The 23,565-nt window shown below is 42.9% G+C and overlaps 5 protein-coding genes across 5 annotated transcripts; 4 read left to right on the top strand and 1 right to left on the bottom strand.

The window, feature by feature from the left end:
* Positions 1-304: 304 nt before the first annotated feature.
* On the top strand, positions 305-3,408 carry F5B22DRAFT_650307 (uncharacterized protein; the record flags this gene model as incomplete). Its single annotated transcript, XM_047979296.1, has 2 exons — positions 305-1,193; positions 1,247-3,408. The coding sequence occupies 2 exons, from the start codon at positions 305-307 to the stop codon at positions 3,406-3,408; spliced, it is 3,051 nt and encodes a 1,016-aa protein (XP_047827064.1).
* A 584-nt stretch (positions 3,409-3,992) lies between these two features.
* Positions 3,993-7,086, bottom strand: F5B22DRAFT_432103 (aconitate hydratase). Its single transcript, XM_047971761.1, has 4 exons — positions 6,792-7,086; positions 6,690-6,733; positions 6,540-6,614; positions 3,993-6,417 (listed from the first exon to the last, which is right to left on the bottom strand). Exons 1-4 carry the CDS (start codon positions 6,889-6,891, stop codon positions 4,285-4,287), a joined length of 2,352 nt encoding a protein of 783 aa, XP_047827063.1. The 5' UTR covers positions 6,892-7,086; the 3' UTR covers positions 3,993-4,284.
* A 1,380-nt stretch (positions 7,087-8,466) lies between these two features.
* Positions 8,467-9,697, top strand: F5B22DRAFT_432128 (uncharacterized protein). The gene is made up of 2 exons (XM_047971762.1): positions 8,467-9,364; positions 9,644-9,697. Exon 1 carries the CDS (start codon positions 8,594-8,596, stop codon positions 9,080-9,082), a length of 489 nt encoding a protein of 162 aa, XP_047827062.1. The 5' UTR covers positions 8,467-8,593; the 3' UTR covers positions 9,083-9,364; positions 9,644-9,697.
* An 8,929-nt stretch (positions 9,698-18,626) lies between these two features.
* Positions 18,627-20,563, top strand: F5B22DRAFT_432029 (uncharacterized protein). The gene is made up of 3 exons (XM_047971760.1): positions 18,627-18,775; positions 18,838-19,025; positions 19,101-20,563. The coding sequence occupies exon 3, from the start codon at positions 19,110-19,112 to the stop codon at positions 20,304-20,306; it is 1,197 nt and encodes a 398-aa protein (XP_047827061.1). The 5' UTR covers positions 18,627-18,775; positions 18,838-19,025; positions 19,101-19,109; the 3' UTR covers positions 20,307-20,563.
* A 1,164-nt stretch (positions 20,564-21,727) lies between these two features.
* On the top strand, positions 21,728-23,556 carry F5B22DRAFT_431998 (glycoside hydrolase family 5 protein). Its single transcript, XM_047971759.1, has 5 exons — positions 21,728-21,813; positions 21,889-22,058; positions 22,120-22,580; positions 22,642-22,911; positions 22,978-23,556. The coding sequence occupies exons 2-5, from the start codon at positions 21,992-21,994 to the stop codon at positions 23,410-23,412; spliced, it is 1,233 nt and encodes a 410-aa protein (XP_047827060.1). The 5' UTR covers positions 21,728-21,813; positions 21,889-21,991; the 3' UTR covers positions 23,413-23,556.
* Positions 23,557-23,565: the final 9 nt, after the last annotated feature.

The raw sequence follows: 23,565 nt of genomic DNA, 5'->3' as shown, positions 1-23,565 counted from the left end.
ATCCTATCGTGTCCATCTTATCGATGCATGGTGCAATTCGAAGCAAGAGCGTTCGTTCACCCCTAATTGGGCGGCTATTAGCAGTTGCGTTCGAGCCTCGTAGCTGCCAGGTGAATCCCAACAGCCCGAGAACCTTGGTGCCAGAGCTTGTCCTTGCCCATCCATCGTAGTCTCTTCTATACCCGAGTTCGCCGTCTACCGTCTTGATCTTTTCCTCTGTCCTGCTTCATCTCATTGTTTATATTCGCTTCTAAGCCCAAACTGTGAGCTTCGAGTCTCCATAGGCATAAGTATGGTCAAAGACATGTCTGCCCGCGATGGCTTCCCCGGGGACAAGAGGAAAACATCGCTTTCTAATTTCATTAGCAAGATTCTCCCGAGCCATCGCCCAGAACAGGGTGGCACAGTACGCGGTCCTCATGTTACAAATGACAGCGACTCTGCCTACCTCGACTTGGGCATGAATCCTAATGATTTGACTGAATGGAACTTAGCTCAAGATCCTCCCGTCACGCCTCCGCCACCAGAGCAAATCGCCAATAGTCAGCAACATATGAACAAGAACCCGAGTACCCAACGAGGACGCTCTCGGCTGCGCGATAAGCTCATTCAGCCATCCCGCATTCCTCGGCGGACACCTGGTCCTGACTTTGCCTTGCCACAAAAGTCGCTAGAAGATCCACAAGCTCTCGAGAGTTCCTCCAGAGTATGGAGACAACGTGATAAGTCCCAGCCCATAACAACGGGTGAGATTCACGATGCGCTTAAGACCAAAGAGGCCAGACGGAAAAGCAGGCGAAGCTTGAAGGAAAGTGGTGACTGGCTGGGCGTCCAAGGTGCCGACCCATACTCGGGTGAGTTCGCTGTACTTACACCGACGAGTACTCTGAGCTCAGAGACCACTCCGCCCTCTGCCAAGTTTCGACTGGCACAGTTATCGGAGAGACGGAGAGGGGCCATAGCTGCCTACGAGGAGGCCAGGTTAGAGGAACAAGCAGAGACAGAGAAGATTCTGCTTCAAAAAGGACGGTCAAGACTTGAAAAGATGGAACACGCCAAAGAACAACGTCGGCAGATGCAACAAAGGTTCCCAACGTGGAGCCAACACAGGCGGCGTTGGTCGTCAGTCCACGACCACGAACCTGTCTTGAGTCCGATTCCACAATCTCTGAAGAGTAACAAAGTTGACGGCAGTGAGTGTGACTACCGTGCTAGTTTGTAGCTCTTACCGAACTGACCATCGCAGGTTCTGATGAGGCCCTCCCCATCGTTTCCGTTCGCAATTTCTCACGTCCGTCAAAATCCACTGGAGGATCTGCTGTAGGTGAATCCGAAAATGTTGTACATCCAGGCGGTTCTGAGAACATTGGCTCTTCCAAGCATGATCGCCGTAAGAGTCGGTCTACTGAAACCGTAATTCGACAAGTTCTACCGAAAATGAAGCGTTCAGCTATACCTACCAAATCAGCGAAGATACACTACCACCCTGTATTCTCAGAGACCAGTGATTCGCCGCTCGATGAGCAGAACAAGGAGAAGCATTTTTTATGGAGGCGCCACCGAAGAATGTCAGATCCAGGGAAACAGCGCAAACGTTCCAAGGCCCTAATGATCCATTCTTCGGCAAGAAAGACAGAGGAAAATCTCGCGTTCACTTTCGTGGACAATCCCCCTCCTTTACCACGCCTATACACACAGAAACCAAAGGACCACTTCCAAAACCTGCCTATTCCAGACCATCGTCTCAATCTGCTGCCTTACGTGGAGCAGTTTATGGCGATGAAAAGATCGTCGATTCGCACAGAGACAGATCTATTACCTGTAACATCGCTGAGCCCAGTGCAGGATCAGAGCAGGCCGACCCTCAGGTTGGCAACAAACCTGTCAGCCTTCCAGGAATCTCAAACCGACCCTCAGAGCTCCATATCAGACGCCAAAGGAGCTACAGCGATCTCATTCCCGTCGAAACCGAGAGGGAACACGACGCCGCCACCAAATTTCCGACGAGTGATCCCTCTCCGAAGCTCTTCATTCCAAGCAGGAGTGTTAACGACGCAAGAATCCCAGATACACATTCAAACCACCCGCGCGACTCAAAGTCACAGCGATCTAAATCTCCCCAAAAACACGACTGGACCTCAGAGCCTTCACCATCAGCCAAGTCTCCAAGAGCCCCTTAGATCGGAGATCCCGGAGGATCATATAGGCATCAATATGAGCGACCATCGAGAAAGAGACCGGGGAGAATCTGTGTCCACACCCACCATCATCATTACTGGCTTCGATCACCATCAACAACTCCTATCCAAAGGAATCCAGTCGCAGATGGAGTGTCAGAAGAACCAGAAGAGCAACATCGTAGAAGAGGACAGAGAGGTGGTGATTTTGAATTACCACGACGACGAGCCAGCGCCACAAAAACAAGGGCGTCAGATAACGTCTTCCCTTCCCACCGTGCCACAGAACGACTTGCAGAATTTTGTGCTCGCCCACGAGACAGCAGAGATCGGTACTGTATCGGCAGGGCTTGCGATAAAGGAGATAGATTCAACACACATGACCCAATACAAGGGGCAACACGATCTTTATCAGAGCCCCGGGGACTTACCTACCAAGCACACCTCGAAAGAAGTACACGAGTCCCCCATTGTTCATCCGCAGCAACACCACGACACCAGCGAGGATCAGAGCACGCAGACCGACGACACAGATACCGAAGTGACAGATTACATGCACCACGACCAGAGCAACAAGGCCCGAACAACTCGTCGGCGTCAGGGGCCTGGCGAGCTCACAGAGGCTATGATCCAAGAGGCCGCGCGGATCGCCATGCAGAGGTCTCGGGCCAGAGAAATTGTAACAAGGAGCCGGACTCCCAGCAGGACCCCCAGCCCACGCACCACCACAACCGCCACCACCGCCACCAAGGAGACGAGAGCGGACGCAGGCAGCCCTCTGAATGGCGGAGAAAGTGGAGTCACTGGTGTCCTTTCTAGTTGTGATATGGACTTGCGGAAGAAGATTGAAAGTGTAGAGAAGCGCAAGAGAACGGTTCAAAGTACAAAAACGAAAGAGCAGGAGACAAGGACTATTGGAATTGTGAACAAGGCTGGAACTGCAAATGGGGCTGTGAAGGGAGATGGAAAGGAAAATGGAAATGCATATGTACTCGTCCTGGTGTCCCTCGTCATCGTGGCGTACATGATCCTCCTCGGCCTCGCGAGTGCCTGGTGGGTCGTCGTTCAACCCGCGTTCGACACTAGGAGCGAGCTCTGGAGACGCAAGCGCAGGGGGCAGACTACGGGCGAAGATGTCGGCGTCTTTGTTGCGGCGGGTGCGTTTTGCGTTGGGGGAGTTTTGGTCCTTGGGGGTCTTGTTAGGGGGGTGGTTTGGGTTATGGGTGCGTGAGGGGTGGGTATGTATGTGTATTAGGTTGGAGGTGGGTGATGAGGGAGGAGGGGATGGAGTTGGTTCGTTTGGTTGTTTTAGATGGTGTATTCGCGGATGGTGTCTCCGGGGACTTTGCTGTTTTGTTGGGTCGCGAATAGAGTAAAGGGTTCTTCTTATAGGGGAAGGTGGATTGAGGAATGGGGAGAGGCTGGGATTCTGGAGTTCTGGTTAGGTACAAGGTTTATAGTTATTCTGTAGTGATATTGATATATTGGTTACATACAACATCGCAGATATTTCCTTCATTGTGAGAGCTGCAACCATCGGCTACTGCATTGATACTACTTGTTACATGAGTACCTCTGAAGCCTTCGTGGCTAGGCTAAGGCTATATATATACAGCGGACCTCTTTGTTTGTTTGCAGCCCTAGGATCGTGACAGTGGCCTTGGGATCGTGAGATTATGACGTTCGCGCGTATGACATCATATATCTACATGTACACACAACAAAGTTCAAGCTCGGAAAAAAAGGAAAAAAGAACCGACTAATAAAGTGATCAGACAGTTTGAACCATCTCTTGAAAACGTAAATATGGTATTATAATCCATCATGCAAGCAAGTAAGGAAGCAAGCTAATTAATCATAGCAAGATAAGAAGAAGCCATTCTCCTCATCTCATCTCACCGCACCTCAGCTCTTTTCTCCCCTTCCTTTCATTTCCCTCTCAGTCAGTCAGTCAGTCAGTCGAACTTTTCCTTCATGCTAAAATAAAATAAAATAAAATAAAATTCTCATAAACCGAGTTATTTCATAATTGCGTGATTAAAACTGATAAAAAGCCATGTTTTGCTCCCCTTTGGTCGTTGATTGGTTGGTTAGTTAGTTGGTTGTATCACCAGTCGATAGGGTCCTTGAGCTCCTGGCCGCGATTCGTCATGGGCACCTTGGCGGCCTTGACGGGTAGCTTGCCGCCTTCTTGCCTCCGCAGATACGCCGTCCCGTCGATCCAGGGCGTCTGTTCCGAGATCCGCCGCTCGTGCTCCGTGATCTTCTCCTCGAGCTGTAGCGTGAGTCCGATGTCGTCTAATCCGTTGACGAGACAATGTTTCCTGAACTCCTCGACGTCGAATTTGCAGATCGTGTTCCCTGCGTCGTCGCGGATTTCCTGGTTCGGAAGGTCGACCTCGATTTGTTTGCCTGCTTTGGCTTCCGCTGCGATTTTTTCTAGATCGGACGCGTTTGTGATGGCGATGGGCAACATGCCGTTCTTGAAAGTGTTGTTGAAGAAGATATCGGCAAAAGACGGGGCGATGATACATCGGATTCCGAAATCGTTCAATGCCCAAGGCGCGTGTTCGCGAGAGCTTCCACAGCCAAAATTTGGGCCGGTGACGACGAGGGTCTTCGCCTGGGTGTACGGTTCCTGGTTGAGGACGAACTCGGGGTTCGGCGTGCCGTCGTCGTTATGCCTCCAGTCATTGAAGAGCGCGGAGCCGAGTCCCGTGCGCTTAATCGTTTTCAGGAATTGCTTGGGGATGATGGCGTCCGTGTCGACATTGGTCCGATCCATCGGTGCGGCAATCCCCTTGTGCACAGTGAATTTGGGCAGACCTTGTGAGCCAGCTGCTTCCGAGACTAGATCCTCGGCCGTTAACGAGCTATCTTCTGGTTGATCGCCCAGTCTGTCCGCGGCGGCCGCATCGCCGTTCTTGAGGCTCTCGTCAACCAACGGTTTGCTCGATGGCGAAGGCACCTTGAATGCTTCCACGTGGGGGCTGTTCTTGTACTCTGTCAATTTCCGGACATCCGCCAACTTTCCGACGATACCGGCGGCGGCGGCCATGACCGGCGACATAAGATGTGTTCGGCTCAGAGCGCCTTGTCTTCCCTCGAAATTTCGGTTGCTCGTGCTTGCACATCTTTCCCTGGGGGCGAGAATGTCGGGGTTCATGCCAAGACACATACTGCAACCTGCTTCTCTCCACTCAAAGCCCGCGTCGAGGAAGATCTTGTCGAGACCCTCTGCCTCAGCCTGCTCCTTGATTATTCCGGAGCCAGGGACAACCATGGCCCGCTTGACGTTGTCTGCCACTTTCCTCCCCTTGACTACCGCAGCGGCAGCGCGAAGATCTTCAATGCGCGAGTTAGTGCAAGAGCCGATGAAAACCTTGTCGACAGCAATGTCCTCCATGCGCGTGCCTGGCGTCAACCCCATATACTCGAGCATCCTCCTCCCGCTCTGCTTCTTGGCTTCCGAGTCGAATGTTTCGGGATCCGGAACCACACCGGTAATGGGAACAACGTCTTCCGGGCTGGTACCCCATGTAATTGTGGGAATAATATCCTTTGCATCGATTTGAACATCAATGTCGTACTTGGCACCTGGGTCGGACTGTAGGCTCTTCCAGTACGCAACAGCGCGCTCCCACTCGGGCGAATCCGGAGGTGGCGCGAGGGGTCGTCCTTTGAGGTATTCGAATGTTATCTCGTCGGGTGCCACCATACCAGCTCTGGCACCGCCCTCAATGGACATGTTGCAGATTGACATACGAGCCTCCATGCTGAGGCTACGGATGACGGAACCGCAAAACTCGATAACACAGCCAGTACCGCCAGCAGTACCGATCAAGCCAATGGCATGGAGAACGACATCCTTTGAACTAACGCCAGGGGCCAATTCACCGTTGACCTGTATCCTCATGTTCTTATTCCTCTTGGTGATGAGACACTGAGTGGCGAGGACGTGTTCGACCTCGCTAGTACCGATACCGGTGGCAAAGCAGCCGAAGGCGCCATGGGTGGACGTGTGGCTGTCGCCGCACACCAACGTGGTACCGGGAAGGGTAAAGCCTTGCTCGGGGCCGATGACATGGACGATACCCTGACGCCTATCGCCGAGGCCGAAATATGTGATGCCGAATTCCTTTACATTTTCCTCGAGGGTAAGGCATTGCAAGCGCGAATCCTCCTCCTCGACGAAAGTGGCAATATCCTTGATGCCCTTTCGGGACTTGGTGGGGACATTCTACAGCGAATCAATCAGCGGGCATTCTCGCTTACCATCGGCATGATGGTTGGTGTAAGTGGTGTAAGTGGTGTAAGTGGTGCAAGTGAAGGATAAAAAGAAATCACGGTGACGTAACGTACGTGATCCGTGGTGGCAAGAGTACAATCTGTTCTCCTTACACGCCGACCGGCATTCTTGAGACCCTCAAAGGCTTGCTAGATTCGCTGTTAGCCGGGACTGGTCACAGTACTACAGGAAATCATCACATTGCGGTGTTACATGTTACATACCGGTGAAGTGACTTCGTGAACTAAATGACGGTCTGTTGTACATGCCAAAAAGGCACAAGTCAGTCGAATGTGTCCGTCCTCGAATTGGTGGGGACCACGTACCTATGTATAGGAGAACTGTGCCGTCGAGTTTCTCATCGACGATATGAGAGGCAAGAACCTTGTCGTACAAGGTCTGCGGAACTTTCTCTGCGATAGGCATGTTGGCTGGCCTTTGTTTTCCGTGATTAAAGAGAGCTGTAATTGGTGTGCTCTTGTTGATGATGATTATGATGATGATATGATGATGATGAGAGAAACCCTCCCGTTGGGTTTATATATCCTCCCCACACGATGGCCGATGATGTGAAGGGATCGGGATGTAACGTGAGACGAGATAGGAGGGAGAAGGAAATTATCAAAGGCGAACGAACGGAGAGGGCGTGCTCCCACGGTAGATGAGCACAGGCACAGACGAGGGAAGGGTCCAATATATGCCCAAAGCGTGTTTCCGAAGCGCCGATTACGTAGTAAGAGGTGGAAAAGAGAGAAGGGTACACGATCGGAGAACCAGGGTAATTATATTCTCGACCAGGCGATGTTCCTAGCAGCGCTAAGATGCCTCTTTACTTGTATTAGAGTGTATCGAGGCTTCAAAGTACGTAGGTACTACAGTAAGTACATAGAGAGCCAGTGTTGAGGGCCGAAGATCGGAGAAGGCAAAAGCGCCTCCGGTCGCGGGACCCGGAAGCCATGATGGCAGGTTTGGGGATTTGAATTCGGTAGCGCCGGATTGGCTGATTCGGGGTACAATGGACATGGAATTGGAGAAGCTACAGAGAGCTACTGTAACAATTCACTGCCGCGGCTTTGGAATAGGCAAGACTGGCAAGACAAGAGCAAGACTAGGCACTGTACAGTAACGCGCCGGCTGTGCTAGAGGGGTGGGCGAAACTGTGGGTAGATCTGTGGAGAGCGGCAGAGGAATGGGCGAAGGGAGGGAGAGAGAGAGAGAGAGAGAGAGAGAGAGAGAGAAGAGAGCGTGAAGATGCTATCTGTCGGTACTATGAATATGTGTGTGATGTTAGACTAGGCTCTCACGCCAGACTCTCTCAGGCTTATAGTAATTCTAGATGACTTGAATATGTGATAGGTCATATTCCCTCCACGAACTTGTGCTTAGCTAACCCTGCGTAGATATCTACGATTCTACGATTCTACAGCACTACATAGATACCCGTATCATATGCTGCTAAAGAAGCAACATTACATGATTTTGACTCTATCCCAATCTTCCCCAACCAGACCCAAATCCGTCTCCCCCGCTTCTTTTTGTACAACACTTCAAGCCCTATGGCAGAACACGTGAGGGGCCTCTGCTGCCCGTCACCGCAACCCATCGCAACCCAGCAACCCATCACGGTACCATCACGGCACCATACCTGTCACGGAACTGCCAATGCTGGCGATCAGAAGCAACACAACCCTCCACATTCTGCCTCCATCATCGACCAATTGCAGACTGCTGTCACTGATAGTATAGTAACTCGGAGGACAAGGGGACAGAACACAAAGGAACACCACTCACACAGACGAGACACAGGCAAAAGCGACGCTCCCATTACTCAGATTTTACCCATCCTGACTGTCCCTCGTACTCTGAAGACGTAATCATGATCCCTCACCGACATCACTCCGATTTTTTCTGCTCTGTCTTTTTTTTTCTTTCCCTTTCCCTTCTGCCCGCTCCACAGCGGCCATCGGAGCCCTAAGTACACTATGCCCAGATGGGTAGATAGGCAGTCTGTGCTTTTCTTGTCTGGGTCGATTATCAAGCGGGCAAGACTGAAGAGGTAAGCAGTAAGCTGTAGATAGATGCATACATATACAGTACATGCTATGTAGGTAGATAGATTGATAGATTGATGCATGCATGCATGCATGTCCTGGTCTGCCTTGGTACCCCAGAACGAGCGGCGCCAGCAACACCGCATACCTTTGCACCGGCTGCCACCCCCGATCACCGGAGATCTCGGGTTACATGCTGCCGTTGCGTCCTACTACGAAAGTACATCACACTACCAAGTAATGTTGGAGAACGAGGCTCTCTCTCTCTCTCTCTGTCTGTCTGTCTGTCTCTAAGCGAAATCACAGACAATTATCGAACCATTGTCTACGTACATATACAATGTAATGTACACACCGTACACATCAAGTACGCAAACCCACCTAAACCCCATATATACTTTGGAATCCAAATTCGTCGGCAATTGTATGGGCGATATCGGCCAAGCTTTCTCTCTGTCCTACCCAGTTCTGCCGATGGGAAAAAAACAAAAAAAGTCGTTTTCGAAAAGAGCACAATCCCCCCTTCGCTATCAATGTTACATCAGCCAATGAAACATACAGCATGACCCGGTCTGCTTTCTCAAAACTCTTTCAGAAAAAAACAAAGGTCCCAAGCGTACATGAGGATTGAACGTGGGGGTTTCCGAAAGCAAATGTGGTACCTACCTCTATCACCGAGCCTGACTACACTACGCTTTGATAAGCCAGACGCTCTAGGCGCTCTAGCCGACAGGGACAGGCCGCAGTAGCCGGTACTCCTCCTCCGATACTACGGCCGTGGCGGGTTCTTGGTCGGAGGGGATGTAACCTCCGGTTTGTGAACCGAGTCGAAAGAGTGGGCGGCGAAGGTACTTACCCACCCCGTTCGTTTCGTGAATTTATCCCAGGTTTTACCCCAAGTCTTGAAGTACCTAGACACTGCAGTGAGGTTACCTTACCCTACCCTACCTACTTTCCATCTCCCCCTCTTTTCAGCCGCAAAACCTATGCCGCGAACCATTTGTCTGAGAGCAAGTAAGGCGTCACTCAATAGAGTGATTACCCCATACATCTTCCTGCATATATTCCTGGGTTAAGTGCCTAGATAGCGCTATCATCTCTCTCAATTGAATACTGAACCCCTGCAGTGCCCATTCCCATCATTCTACGACCGCCCACGCCCACGCCTTCCTTTCTTGCGTGGTCTAGATTGCTATATATTAGAATTCGCGAGCAAGACTGACACCTATGTAGATATACATGATACTATAGTCTCAAAGTACCCTCAGCGTGACGTTACACACAAGCTGTTAATGAGGCTCTGCCTAACTTAGTATACTTACTATGTAGACTAAATAACGGACCCTTTCCAGCCGGGCACTAGTTTTAACTGAGTCAAGGCACGATTACGTACATAGATATTCACCCTCACTGCAAGGTAGCTATAAAATGACTCGAACGACATGCTGCAAGAGTGAAAAATTTCAAGCAGAAATTCTTTCAAGCTTTGTTTTTTTTCTTACTAATCTTTAAATTTCTGCGTTCACTTTTCGCACCCTGTTGAATTTGCGCATTTTGGATTTTCACATTTTATAGAAATATATATATGTATATTTAAATGGATGGTAGACCGAAAGTCTATAAAACACAGAAGTCAACCAACTGACAGTAGTATCACAAAGAATATATAAGAGAAAAAGGGATATAATTGAAATTATTATTAGTACAGCCCTTAGAGACAGGAAGTCTATCAGGTTATATACATAGTTGGAAAATAGAAAGGAAAGTTGATTATATGTTCTTTTTGGAAACGAACAGATAATTCAGCTCAGCTCACTCGCTCATGACCAAACTCACGGATGCAGAAGGGCCATCGTCAAATGCCATCGTTAAATGCCATCGTCAAATACAATTAATTACGTCTTAGATGAACGTGATAATCCATATTCAGGTCAACGTCAATTGAAGGGAAACCCAGCATAACTCGGGAATATGTAGCAGATATCTTGTAGTGGAGATTGTCAAACATTCGTATAGATACATACATGCATACATATATATGGAAACTAATGTCTAGCTGAATCCCACATCGCATTGCTTTACCTTGCTACAATAGATGACTTGGCTTGACTGGATCACGCCACGCGGCATGTGCTCTGGTATTGATCGAAGTGAATTGTTCCTGGAAACGTGTACCTGGTAAAGCTAACAGTCGCAGTCACGGCCACGGCCACAGTTATAGCAATAGTAATAGTTATAAACACAGTTATAGTTAATTATCTCGGAAGCTATTCGGGTCAGCTTAAGTAATTGCATATATATCTTAATAAGCAGTTTAAAAGATGATTAATAAGTAGGGTAAATGGATAAGTTATTCAATTATCCAGTACGGAAGGAGAGTTGTATAAATAGGAATACAGAATACAGTCTTCCTAACCGCAGGGATAACCCGCTGTATATAGACCTAGCCACTGCCCTAAAGGTGCCCTAAAGGGTGCCCTATCGAACCCACTAAAAGGTTTAAACCTATAACTCATACCCAGATGACTAATACCCTGCAGGTGAATTACCTAATTAGGTATTAGGTAAACAACCTAACTAACATCCCCCCTTAATTTTATAAGCTGAATATAGCTTATAGAATTAGCAATCCAGTTCTAGGAAAAATAAATAAAACCTATTAAATTAATAAATAAATAAAGGAAAAAAGTAAAACCTTTATAAAAATCTTAAAGGAAAAGTAAAAAAACCCTTTATATATATATATATAAGATAATAAATACCTTTAAGGTAAGGAAAAAAGTATAATAGTTAATATATAAAAACTTCGTTTATTAATTATTATTAATTATTTAAACTTATAGCACACAATTATAATAAATATAAATAAATATATTTAATAAAAAAACTATACATTATATAGAAAAAAGTTATCTTATTTAAAAAAACCATATAATGGATAAAAATTATATTAAAAGTAAACCTTTATATATAAGGAAAAAGCTTTTACATATATATACTTATTAATACCTTAAAAGTATTAAACCTTAATTTAGCTAATATTTTAATTAAAAAAATAGTTAAATTGTTTTTAAAGGGGGTATATATTAATTAAATTTATTTATTATTTACCGCATCTTTTAAAAAGTGGTAGATAATATAAATATGCTTGGATTTTTTATAAAATTCTTAATTTTTAGCTAACTTAATAGCGGATTAATTATTTATTAGTATAATAGGAATATTATCCTTATAACTAAACTGAAGGTTAGCGTTTAGGAATATAGTTATATTAGATAAATAAATAGCTTCTTTAATTGCTTCCTTTAAAGCTATATATTCTGCCTTATACGTATTTAAAGCAACGGTTTTTTATAATTGTAAAGCTTAGCTAATTATATTATTATTATTTAAATTACCTAAATAGGAAAAGGTATAACCATTTATAGATTTTTTGGTATTAATTTTATTAGCCTAATTACTATTTATATAACTTTTAAGGGTTAAATTATTATTAGTACAGTTATATTTAATACTAACTTCTTTATATTTTAATAAATAATATTATATATAGTTTAGGGTATTAAAATGCTCTATATTGGGGTTATTTATAAAACGAAAATAGTATATTATTATAAAAGTAATATTTATTTTAGTTTTTAAAGCTAGGTATAATAAATTACCTATTTGCTTTTGGTAGCTATTAACGTCTTTAGGGCTTATAGTTGAGTTATTTTTTTTGAACTTAAGTCCTGGAGTTTTGGATAGGTCCTTCGGCCTATATAAAGGGTTATTTATTATATTAAACTTATTTAATAGCTTTTCTATATAACGGTTCTAATTTATAAACAACTCTTTAGTATTATAATTTATATTAATATTATTTTTTAAAAAGGAAGATATTAGGCTAAAATTTTCCTATTTTATAAATTTATTTAATTAGTTTTTAATTATTTCTACTTCTTTATATAATGGGGCTATTAAAAGTATATTATTTATATAGCAGATTAAAGCGGTTTTTAATGCTTTATTTATAAATACCCCTTTATTTTAAGGTAATATAATAAATCCTATTTTATATAAATGGTTATATAGGAATTTATATTATAAATAAGGTGATTGTTTTAAACCGTATAAGGCTTTATTTAAAAGCCCTACTTTATTATTAGCTTTTTTTTTATTAAAAAAGCCTTAAGGTAATTTAATATATATCTTGACGTTAATTCTAGCGTAGCAAAATACGTTTTTAACGTTATATTGTATAACTATATAGCCTTTATTTATTGCTATTATTAATAATAAATGTTAGAATTTTGGGTGATAGGTTATTAAAAAGGTTTCTAGGAAATTAATACCTAATTTTTAATTAAAGCTTTAAATATAATATTAATCTTTAAATTAAATATTTTTATTTTTATTTAATATATATTTATCCTTTATTAAATTAGGATTATTTATTACCTTTTTCTTATAAACCTAACAGCTTAGAAGTGCTTTTTTACCCTTAGGTAAATTAGTTATATTAAAGACTCCTTAATTTTAAAGTTCTTTTATTTTTACTAAAGAAGCTAAATACCATTCCTTTTTATTATTAAATTTTATAGCTTCTTTCCAATTTCTTAATTTAGCTATAGCTGCAATTAATATAAAATTCCTTATTTCTTTATTATCTTTTTAATTTTTAATATTATTTAATATTATTATAAAATTTAATAATAAAGTATTTTTTATATTATATAGATTATTAATATTAACTATTATAATATTACGGATTTCTTCTTTTTCTTTATAGGGGTTTTTAAAAATAATAGGTTTATTAGCATTATTTTTATCCTTATTTTCTTATTCTTCCTTTTCTTAATTTATCTTTTCTATATTTTCTTTATAAAATAAATTAAATAGCTTAATATTCTTTAAATTAATAAAATACGTATTTTTTAATATATAAATATCTTTAACCTATTTAGGTTTCTTTAATAAAATATTATATATTTTATATATATTACTTTTATATAGTTAAAAAAGATATATAGCTTTATTACCTTTTGGAAATAATTTATTCTTCTTTTTATTATTATTATAATAGTATAAAGAATTAAAGGCTTTTAAATTCCTTATATTAGGTGCTTTTTCATTATAAGCTTTATAAGGGGTTTTTAACTTTAAAGCTATATAAGGAGTAATATTATATAAATAAACAGCTTATAATAAAGCTTCCCCTTAAAGATAGAAAGGGAGATTCGTTATATATAATAGTAATTTAACCTTATTTAATAAAGTCAGGTTTATTTTTTCGATAAGACCATTATACTCCTTATTATATAGAGGGCTTTTAAGGTGTTTTATCCTATATTGTTTAAAATAAACTATAAAGCGGTTATTTATAAATTTATTGCTATTATTAAAGAAAAACTCCTTTATTTTTTTATTATTATTTATACTATTTTCCACTTATTCTTTATATTCTTTAAAAGTAAAAAACGTTAAATCCTTATCTTTTAATAGCTTAACTTTTAGATATCGAGTTTTTTTATTAATAAAGGTTATATAATAGCGATATTTATTATAGGTTAATAAGAAAGGTCTACCTAAATTGCTATATATCCGTTCTAACTTTATATATTGATTTTTATTATTAGATTTTTTATAAATCTTTTTTTACATTTTAGCTTGAAGGTAGGTTTTACATTTAATTAAACGAGCTTCTTTTATAGCTTTATACGGTATTTATATCTTTAAATTCTTTAATAAGCGTGATAAAGGCTTTTTATTTATATGGCTTAAACGAACGTACTATTTATAAAACTTATTATTAAATAAAGGAGTTTTTACTAGTTAAGTATTCACTTTTTCTCCTGGCCTTACAGGGTTATTCTGAATAATTTTATTAGCTGTATTGGTAGCCTTTTTTATTAAATTAACTATTTTAATGAACGTATATAATTTAATATAAAAAAGACCTTTATTTTCCTTTCCTTAAATTAATAACTCGTCATTTCTTTTATCTATTATTTTAATTATTGGATTATTAATAATAATAATGGTATAATTAAGTCTTTTTATATTTATTAGATTTATTTTTAATTAGAGAATATAATAAACCTTGTGGAATTTAAAAGATTTTCCAATATTTTAAAAACGACCTTTTAATTTACCTATTCCAATTATATATATAGTTTTAGCTTTTCCCCACTTAACAGACCTATTAATTAGTTTATAATTATAGAAAATATCCTTAGTATAAGTTATATAAACTGTAGTAGTACTATTTATTCCAAATAGAATTATTCTATTATAAAAATTCGATTTTTTATAGGTTTTTAAATTTTTATTTGATTTTTTATTAGTTTTTCTTTTAATTATATTAATAGATCGATTATTAAAGTAAATATCCTTATTAATTCCTTTATTTAAGTTATTTGTTTTAAGGTTATTAGTTATAGAATTTATAAAGGGTATAGGGGGGTTATTTACCTTTATATCCTTTTCTTCTTTATCTTTATAATCCGGTTTACCTACCAGGGTTTTAACCTAAGGGTCGAAGTTAATATCTTTAATAGTTGTATCTTTATTATTAAATGTATTGTTTAAGTTTATAAGGTTTTTGGTTTGGTTAACTTTTTTAGAATTCTTTAATTTTTTTAACTGTTTATTTTGCTTTTTTAATGCGGTAATAAGGGTTAATTGCTTTTATTTATGTTTTTCCTATTTGGGCTTAGTGTTATCCTTTTTCTTCTTTATCTTTTACTTATTTTTCTAATTTTTTAGCGCCTTATTTGGGTGTAGAAAATAGCATTCCTTTTTAGTATGACCTTTAAGTTTGTAATGTAAACATTGCTTGTTTTTATTTGCTTTTTTAGCGTTTTTGGCTTCGTTTGTTATATTTATAGCCTTGTTATTATAATTTTTCGACTTAGATATATTGATTAGTATTGAAAAGAGCGTATTGAGGGTGTAGGCGTTGGGGTTCTTTTGTAGGTTTTGAGTAATATTATTGACTAATCCTTTGTAGTTATTATTTAAATGGTATAATACCTAGGATATTATTACCTTTTTAAGTAATTTAATACCCTTTTAGGTTAGGTTATTATTTAATTTTTTAACTTTATTTAAGTACGCTTTTATAGAAGTGAAGTGAGATAAAGAAATGTTGAATAGGTCCTTAAGGGTAAGGAATTTAGTTGTGAAGCCTTTTGGGTTATAAAGATTTTCCAGCTTATTCTATATTTTAATTGGGTTATTAATGCTGTTTAGATGTATAAGAGGGGCGTCATTATATAGTAGTTGAATAATATTGAGTGCTTTTTCTCTTTTATGCAGGTTGGCATTTCCATTTGTAATAATAGAGTGGCAGTTATCCTTTTTTAAGGTTGCCTTTACTCTTATTTTCCAGATAGGGTAATTAATGGAACCTATAAGCTTTGCTACTTTATAAGTATTTGATTGAGATATATTTATCTTTATATAGTGTATAGTGTGCTTGGATATATGGGGTTATAGGGGTAAGGGGGTGGGAAAGTGTAGCTTTTTCGTGGAAAAAGTGAAGGTTTCGCGATTTCGATCGAAAATGTTTCGGTTATAGCTCGATTGTGGCTTAGTTGACTTGATCGTGGCTTAGTTGATTCGATAGGGGTTGCGAAAGGTGGCTTAGGGGTTTTGAAAGGGTAGTTTTAAAGGGTTGAAAGGGGTTTTTGTTTCCGGTGAATATATACGTAATTATACCGGGCTTATAACCTTTCGAAGGCTATTTGGGTTAGCTTAGGTAATTGCATATATATTTTAATAAGCAGTTTAAAAGATGACTAATAAGTAGGGTAAATGGATGAGTTATTCAGTTATCCAGTATGGAAGGAGAGTTGTATGAATAGGAATATAGAATACGGTTTTCCTGACCGTAGGGATAACCCGCTATATATAGACCTAGCCGCTGCCCTGAAGGTGCCTTGAAGGGTGCCCTGAAGGGTTCCCTATCGAACCCACTGGAAGGTTTGAACCTATGACTCATACCCAGATGACTAATACCCTGCAGGTGAATTACCTAATTAGGTATTAGGTAAACAACCTGACTGACAAATTATAGCTATAGCCACAGCCATACTGATATTCACAGAGAGAGAAAAATAGGAAATATTGATATAAATGTTTATAGATGTGCACATGTGTGTATTGGAGTACTTTCACTATATGTAGTCTGGATATAGAGACATTAAAAGTTATATCATTTTGGTGTATTGACTTGTAACTAGATACTTTTGGGTATGTCGATTAAGCGCTATATTCTATTTATTTTTGGGTATCTGGGCATGTCCAACTGTCTATCTTTCTCTCCAACTATCATTGGGTAAGGTATTAAAACGCTGATGTGGTTTTCGACGCGTCTGCTATGTTGACTATGAAGAACATGAGCTTGTTAGGAGCTGTGGATTCCGAGGTAGGAGTGTGGGGATTGGGCTGAGAGGAGTTGGGGCTTCGTACTCCTGCCGCGATGGGAGCAGGGTAATTAGATGAATCTTGAAGAATATGGGTTGATAAAGTGACTCGCTCTGGTAAAATTGTTCTTGACTTCGACATCTCGACGAGATATAGGGTGATAAGTCGATATAAGAGCTGAAATAAACATTATTGCTTCATCGGATGATTTCGAAACCCCTATCTAACCTCGAGGTTCAGGTTAAGTAGGAAGTCACATCAGAATTCTGTTGTCCCGAGTCCGTATTGCGTTCTTCTCGCTCGTGTCGATACAGATATTCTGTGATGGAATGTGCTTTCTTGGGGGTAGATTATTTCCTGTCCCTTATCGCATTGCCAGGCCTGTTGAAGGATATCTCAGGTAGTCGTGTGCGTAGATGGGGATGCGTTTTGAGGGCAATGCATTCTGGCGCGGAAGCGATTTTGACCTTCGTCTTGGGATATCTGTGCTCTATAACAAGGTTTAGACACCGTGGTCTTGGAAGTATTGTTGCTATGATGGCCATAATGGCTAGAGTCAGGGCGGCTCTTCGGCGGTCTTTGTCTACCATTTTGTTTCAGTTGCGATGCGAGGGGATCTGGGATTGGATGCTATATGGGGGAATCGAGGTTTTCTTGCACAAGGAGAGACTGTGCGGAGGGTATGTGTGGGAAGAAAAGAAATGAACATGATAGAAGTCGCTACTATATACCTTAGGCAAGATGTGAGGTTTGAGTTTGTGTGAACTTTGAGAAGAACTTTGAGGAGATTACGTTCTTACATGATCGTAAGGAAGTAATGAGGAGGATGTTTATTGGTTACCTACCTACCTGCCCACCTAGTCCAAAACATTGCGTTGTTTCCCATCTCGGACTTGTACTCTCCTCTGTATTCTGTATCATTGTTTAAAGAGGAGAATGTTGACGAGTTCGAGATAGATGGTGTGGCGGTACATGGCCAATCAGTCTTACTGCCTCTGCCCGAATCGAACTAAGGCTTTGGGATAAGAACCTTATATAAGTAAGCAAGTAAGTAAGGTACGAGAGCTCTTCACTCAATCCATGGTCTTCCTTCCTCTATCGTCGGGATGGAAACGAGGGGCACGAGGAAGGTTCTAGGGGATGACCTGTATGATTCATTGTATTCTCTCGTTGCGTTGTCCACGTCACTTATTGAACAATATATTACGCCATGTAGTAGCTCTTACCCAACGCACGGTATCCAAAATAATGATGATGGCATGCCGTATTATCACGTTGGTCATGTACTTAGTCATGTTCTAAAGCCACCGGGCGGGTTCTATCGTCTCCACGATGTCTTATTCCATGCGTTCTAGACTTGTGGCAAGCAAGGGATGTCAAGTAGTTCTTTTGATAAGGATCCTTTGATAATAGGGGTCATGGCTAGAGAACTCAACAACAGCGTCCTGGATGGACCCTGATAATTACCGAACGGGAATTAGTTATAAGACAGCAATAGCCTACGAAAGAATACAACGGAGGAGAAAACAAGAAGAGGAAACGGTTGATTTATGTCGCGAAGATTTACATTGTCGATGAATAAGGACCTTGATGGGTTTGCGATACTAAATCGAGCACTAAGCAGGTACCCTGGTCCCTACTACGGGTTGATAGGAACTGTGGGCCAGCCACAAGGTGCTATATAGGAGGTATGGAAATTCCCCTTGGGTTAGGTAAGATATTTGCACTACGGTGTATTTACTTGACGAGATATCAGGTACAGTATAGTACTTACTAGATGTAGATGTGAGCAGGATGTGAGCGGGATGTGAGGGAGGTGGAATAAAGACAAGGAATCTGATACCTTACATGTATGTATAGCAGGCAAAGACGCTTCAATTGTTGCATCCACTTACGAGAAGCGAACGAGAAGCGAGCAATGCAATCCACACACCGAGACCCCAGACCCTCTCGAACACCAAAAGACCCCTGGACCAGATAGAAGGGCATCGAATGTCGGCGCCTACCTAAGTATGTCCGACTCGTCCTACTGCTTACCTCTTCGAGATAGATAGATAGATAGATACCTTACATACATATGTATGTATGTATCTACTGTAGGTAATCCTACCATTCTTCCGATACTTCCGATACTTCTGCACACTTGAGCATGCTTCGCAACCAACACGTCCTCAGAGACCGACAATGGGATTTCTAGAGCTCCCCCCCGAGATCCGCGACCAGATCTACACCGTCATCCTGCACCCCAACAACAACCGCACCTACAAACCCGACGAGTACACCGACTACGACTACCGCCATGCCCTCGCCCTGTTCTACCTCAACCGATCCATCTACCACGAGGCCCGCGAGGTCTTTCGCGCCCTCAACGTCTTCCTCCGCATCGAGACCCCCTGGACCGAGGCCGAGCACCACGTCAACCTCATCGGCCATGTCCCCATCCTCATGCGCGGCGCCCGTGCCGAGCGCTTCCGAGGGCACACCTTCCAGGTCACCATAGAGACCCCCGCCGCCGGCGAACCCGAGAACGGCACCCACCACTTCGTCATGCTCGCCGACGACCTCACCGGCTTCACGCGCGCCTGGTTCTACTGGAACCTCTCGCACCCGGGCCTCAACCAATGGCTCGTGCTCAAGCTCCACCTGCGCGACCCCTACTCGCCCGACTGGGACGAGAAGCACGTGCGCCGCGACATCCAGCGACGGCTCTTCCTGCCCTTCGGCGACGTCAAGGGCCTCCACAACTTCTCCATCACCGGCGACCCGAAGCCCCAGCCCAAAATTGTCGCCGAGCTGCGCGCCCTGCAGGCCCTCGAACCCGACTCGCCTGAAAAGTGTCTGGCGGAAGGGATACGGCTGAAGAACCAAGGCAACGAGCTGCTGCAGAAGGGGGAATACAAGGCTGCTCTCGACGTGTACAATCGCGCCTGGGAAGCTATACATATCATCGTTAGAGGCCGCCAGCGCCACGTCCATGCAGAAGCCTACTTTGCGCGCGACCTCGTCGACGAGCCGTTCGCAGGGAAAAACGGGCAACTCGAGCGCATGACGCTGCGCCTGCAGCTCGTCGCGAATACGTGCCTCGTATACATGAAGCTTGGCGATTGGCAAGAGCTGCAGTTCTGGGGCATGCGGACGATCCGCTTGATGAGGCAGGCTACGGGCGCTAATCAGCGACATATCCCGCCCGAGGACGAGGCGCTGCTGAGCTTTCCTAGCGCTGCGCAGGTAGGGAAGATTTATTATCGCACGGCGAGAGCATTCCAGGAGCTGGGCGATCGCGACGAGGCGAGACGGCTTGTCAGGGTAGCGTTGGTCTACTTGCCTGGGGATAAGACGGTTAGAGATACGTTGGCTTCGCTGGCGTTGAAGCTTGGATAGAGTTTTGGGGTTGTTTCTTTGCTGGACGCGAACATACGCTCGAATTGTGATACATTATACACGGATTCATGAGATAAAGTATAGGGCGATAGTGATGATTAATGACGCGTTTGATTTCAAGGGGTTTATATCTATATATATTCCATTCATGTATCTTTTGCTACCATTTCACATTTTCATGGTTATATTATAGCTTTATATTAGATCATATATATTCGCGTTTTATATATTGATTCATTATTTATTATACAGTGGTAGTCATATGGGTTGCGCTTTCCTATGTGAGAATGGGAACGATCGCGTATTAAGGTCAGTTTCTTGCAACTCAGGCTTATATTTACTTCTAATGGCCTGTCTCGTGAAGATGATACATCTGGATCGCCATGATTATAATTGGTAACTTCAAAAGGGGGGGATTACAAGACATCTGATTACTGATTAGATATGAAACACCACTTATACCCTCATATGTCAAAGTAAACTATCCCGTATTTGATTTTCAAATAAGAGTTACGGCGCCTAGTCTCCTTTGTAGATGAGATAAGTTCTATCAAACTGCTATCTATGCCGTTAATTCCGTTTTGATATATTGCATGATGCGGGGAACTTCTACGTAAGAGTGAACTGTATTGTCGGCTTGTGCTTCATCTCGATTTTACAAAGCCTTCTGTATGCAAATAACTTTCAATCCGAACCTATCTCTCTACCTTGACTAGTAAAACAGACTCAGAAAGTGGGAAGGCGAATGGGCTTTTTCGTGAACTAGAACTCATTTTCTTACAATTCTGAGGTTATCCATTCATCAGTACATACCTTACTGTACCGACGCGCTTACTTTTACTTGTGGCTATCGTGAGATACTCGTCAATGCACTGTGAGACAAGGCTCACTCACTAGAGCCCAGTGAGATTATAGTCATATATCGTACTCAAAGTTGCAACTTTACCAAGATGTATCCATTGAGATGGGTGAGGGACATGGTTTCCACATGATACTTAGACCAAAAGGTGAAAGATGATATCAGGCTTAGGGCATAGTAATGAAATAGAGGGCATAGAGATGAGGTAGAGTAGTTTAGACAGACAAGATAGACAAGCAATCTCGTGTGCTTGCAAGGGTAACATCGTGAGATTAGGTTGGGGTAGCTGTTGGACCCAGTTGGACCCAGTAGGATTCATCATCAGTCGTGATATATGCCTTGCCATGGGTCTTTCCGGAGAGCGAAGCCCCATTAAAGTACGTTACCGGCTCCTCCTCATCTAGATAAAACTAGATAAAAGCAACGGATCAACGCGCGATGACATGCGCCGGCTATCAATGCCTGCAACTAGCACACTAGCAATTCCGCGCCTCCAAATGTCTGAAACATCGAAGTGGCCCACAGCACAATAGAACTACCTGCTTGGGAAAAAAGAGGCGACTTTAACACTCGAACTAATGACGATCCATAGGAGCTGAACTTGTAATCTGGAAAATAACGGCCGGAATGTATCCGCGATACCACGTGGTGAGTGGATCGATGAGCTAACACTCAAGTATTGTAGCCGTTCAGTGATGATATATTAAACCATGGTTCAATCAGCATCATGGCGATTGAGTTGTTATTCTCTAACCATCCTACCGAGTCTTGAGTCCAGGCCTTTAGTTTGGTCATTACTACAGGTTATCTTCTTCACAGCGGCAACATGCTATTCAGCCCACGGGTAGCCTTATGGCTTTCATTAGCCACCTCTTCCGCGGTCGCTGCGATATGTAAGAAATCTTTTCCTTAAGAAATGAAATAACCGCGTCCAGACAATTAACAAGTCCATAGTGCCAGTTGCCGAGACGACGGCACCTTCCGTCAGTCGAAGATGGCTAGTCGGTGACGACAAGGTTCGCGGAGTCAATCTAGGCTCTCTATTTATCATTGAGGAGTGGTTCGCCAAAGACGAATGGGCCAGTATGGGATGTAAGGGTTTCTACGACGAATGGTCCTGTGTGAAACACCTCGGCCAGGAAAAGGCAAATGCTGCTTGGGATAAGCACTGGAAGTCCTGGATCACCCAAAGCGATATCACCCAGATAGCCAGCTATGGGCTGAACACAATACGCATACCCGTCGGCTTCTGGATCAAGGAAGACCTGGTACATGCCGATGAATGGTATCCCAGAGGAGGGCTGAAGTATCTCGATCGTCTCGTAGGCTGGGCTAGCGATGCAGGTCTATACGTTATCATGGACTTGCACGGCGCTCCTGGATCGCAGTCGCCAAACGAGGAATTCACGGGACACGTAAGTAGCACGAAGCCAGCGTTGGAGGAGTAGCGGGTGGCTAATATAGGTGTTATGGCAGGGCACTGCGAATCCCGCCTTCTTCACAAAAGCAAACTACGAGCGCGCCAATAAATTCCTCGAGTGGATGACGGAAAGAATCCACACCAACAAGGCGTATCGCACCGTCGGCATGCTCGAAGTCATCAATGAGCCTATCAAGCGACGCGTCAATGCTACTGATGCCGACGACATGCTGAAGAACTTCTATCCTGCTGCCTGGGACCGGATCCGTGCTCGCGAGAGTAAATTAGGCGTGGCGAAGAAAGATGCGCTGCATATTCAATACATGGTAATTCAAACATTTGTCGGCGATGATGATTACACAGAAGGTTTGCTAACGCGATAGCGAACAAAGGGAAGCAACTGGGGCTCTGGCCATCCCGAGACATATCTAAAAGACACGACGGGTCTGTACTTCGACGACCACGTATACTGGCGCTTCGACACGCGCTCGGGCGAGACCAAAGAGAGCTACATCAACGCGACGTGCAGTCTCTACCGTCCCGAAGCAGACGTCATCGTCGGCGAGTTTTCCGTCTCCGTCGCCAGTGCCCTGCAGAACGGCGACGAGTTCGGTATCCAGGGACATAAGGAGAATATACCCTTCTACACCGACTTCTTCGCTGCGCAGGTCTCGGTATATGAGAGGAGCGGCGGATGGGTCTATTGGAATTGGAAGTGTAATTGGATTAACCAGTTTAACGATTGGCGCTGGTGCTATAAGACTGCTGTTGAGGCCGGGGCTATTCCTAAGGATGCGGCGAAGGCGGCGGCGATGTCGCCTTGTTAGGGGGTGTGGGATTGTACATGTCTTTGTTAGAGTTTGAGCTTTTAAGACGGATAATTATAAATTCAGGGAATAGTATAGAGTCATACCTTGCGAAAAACCTTGGAGTTGCTACTAATATTAGTCATATTCCGCTTCTAGCTAATAGCCAGCGTT

The sequence above is a fragment of the Xylaria bambusicola genome (genome assembly GCF_022495145.1).
Source record: "Xylaria bambusicola strain CBS 139988 unplaced genomic scaffold F5B22scaffold_52, whole genome shotgun sequence".
Lineage (NCBI taxonomy): Eukaryota > Fungi > Ascomycota > Sordariomycetes > Xylariales > Xylariaceae > Xylaria > Xylaria bambusicola.
The sequence above is the reverse complement of the archived record's forward strand: the minus strand, read 5'-3'. Positions and strand labels throughout refer to the sequence as shown.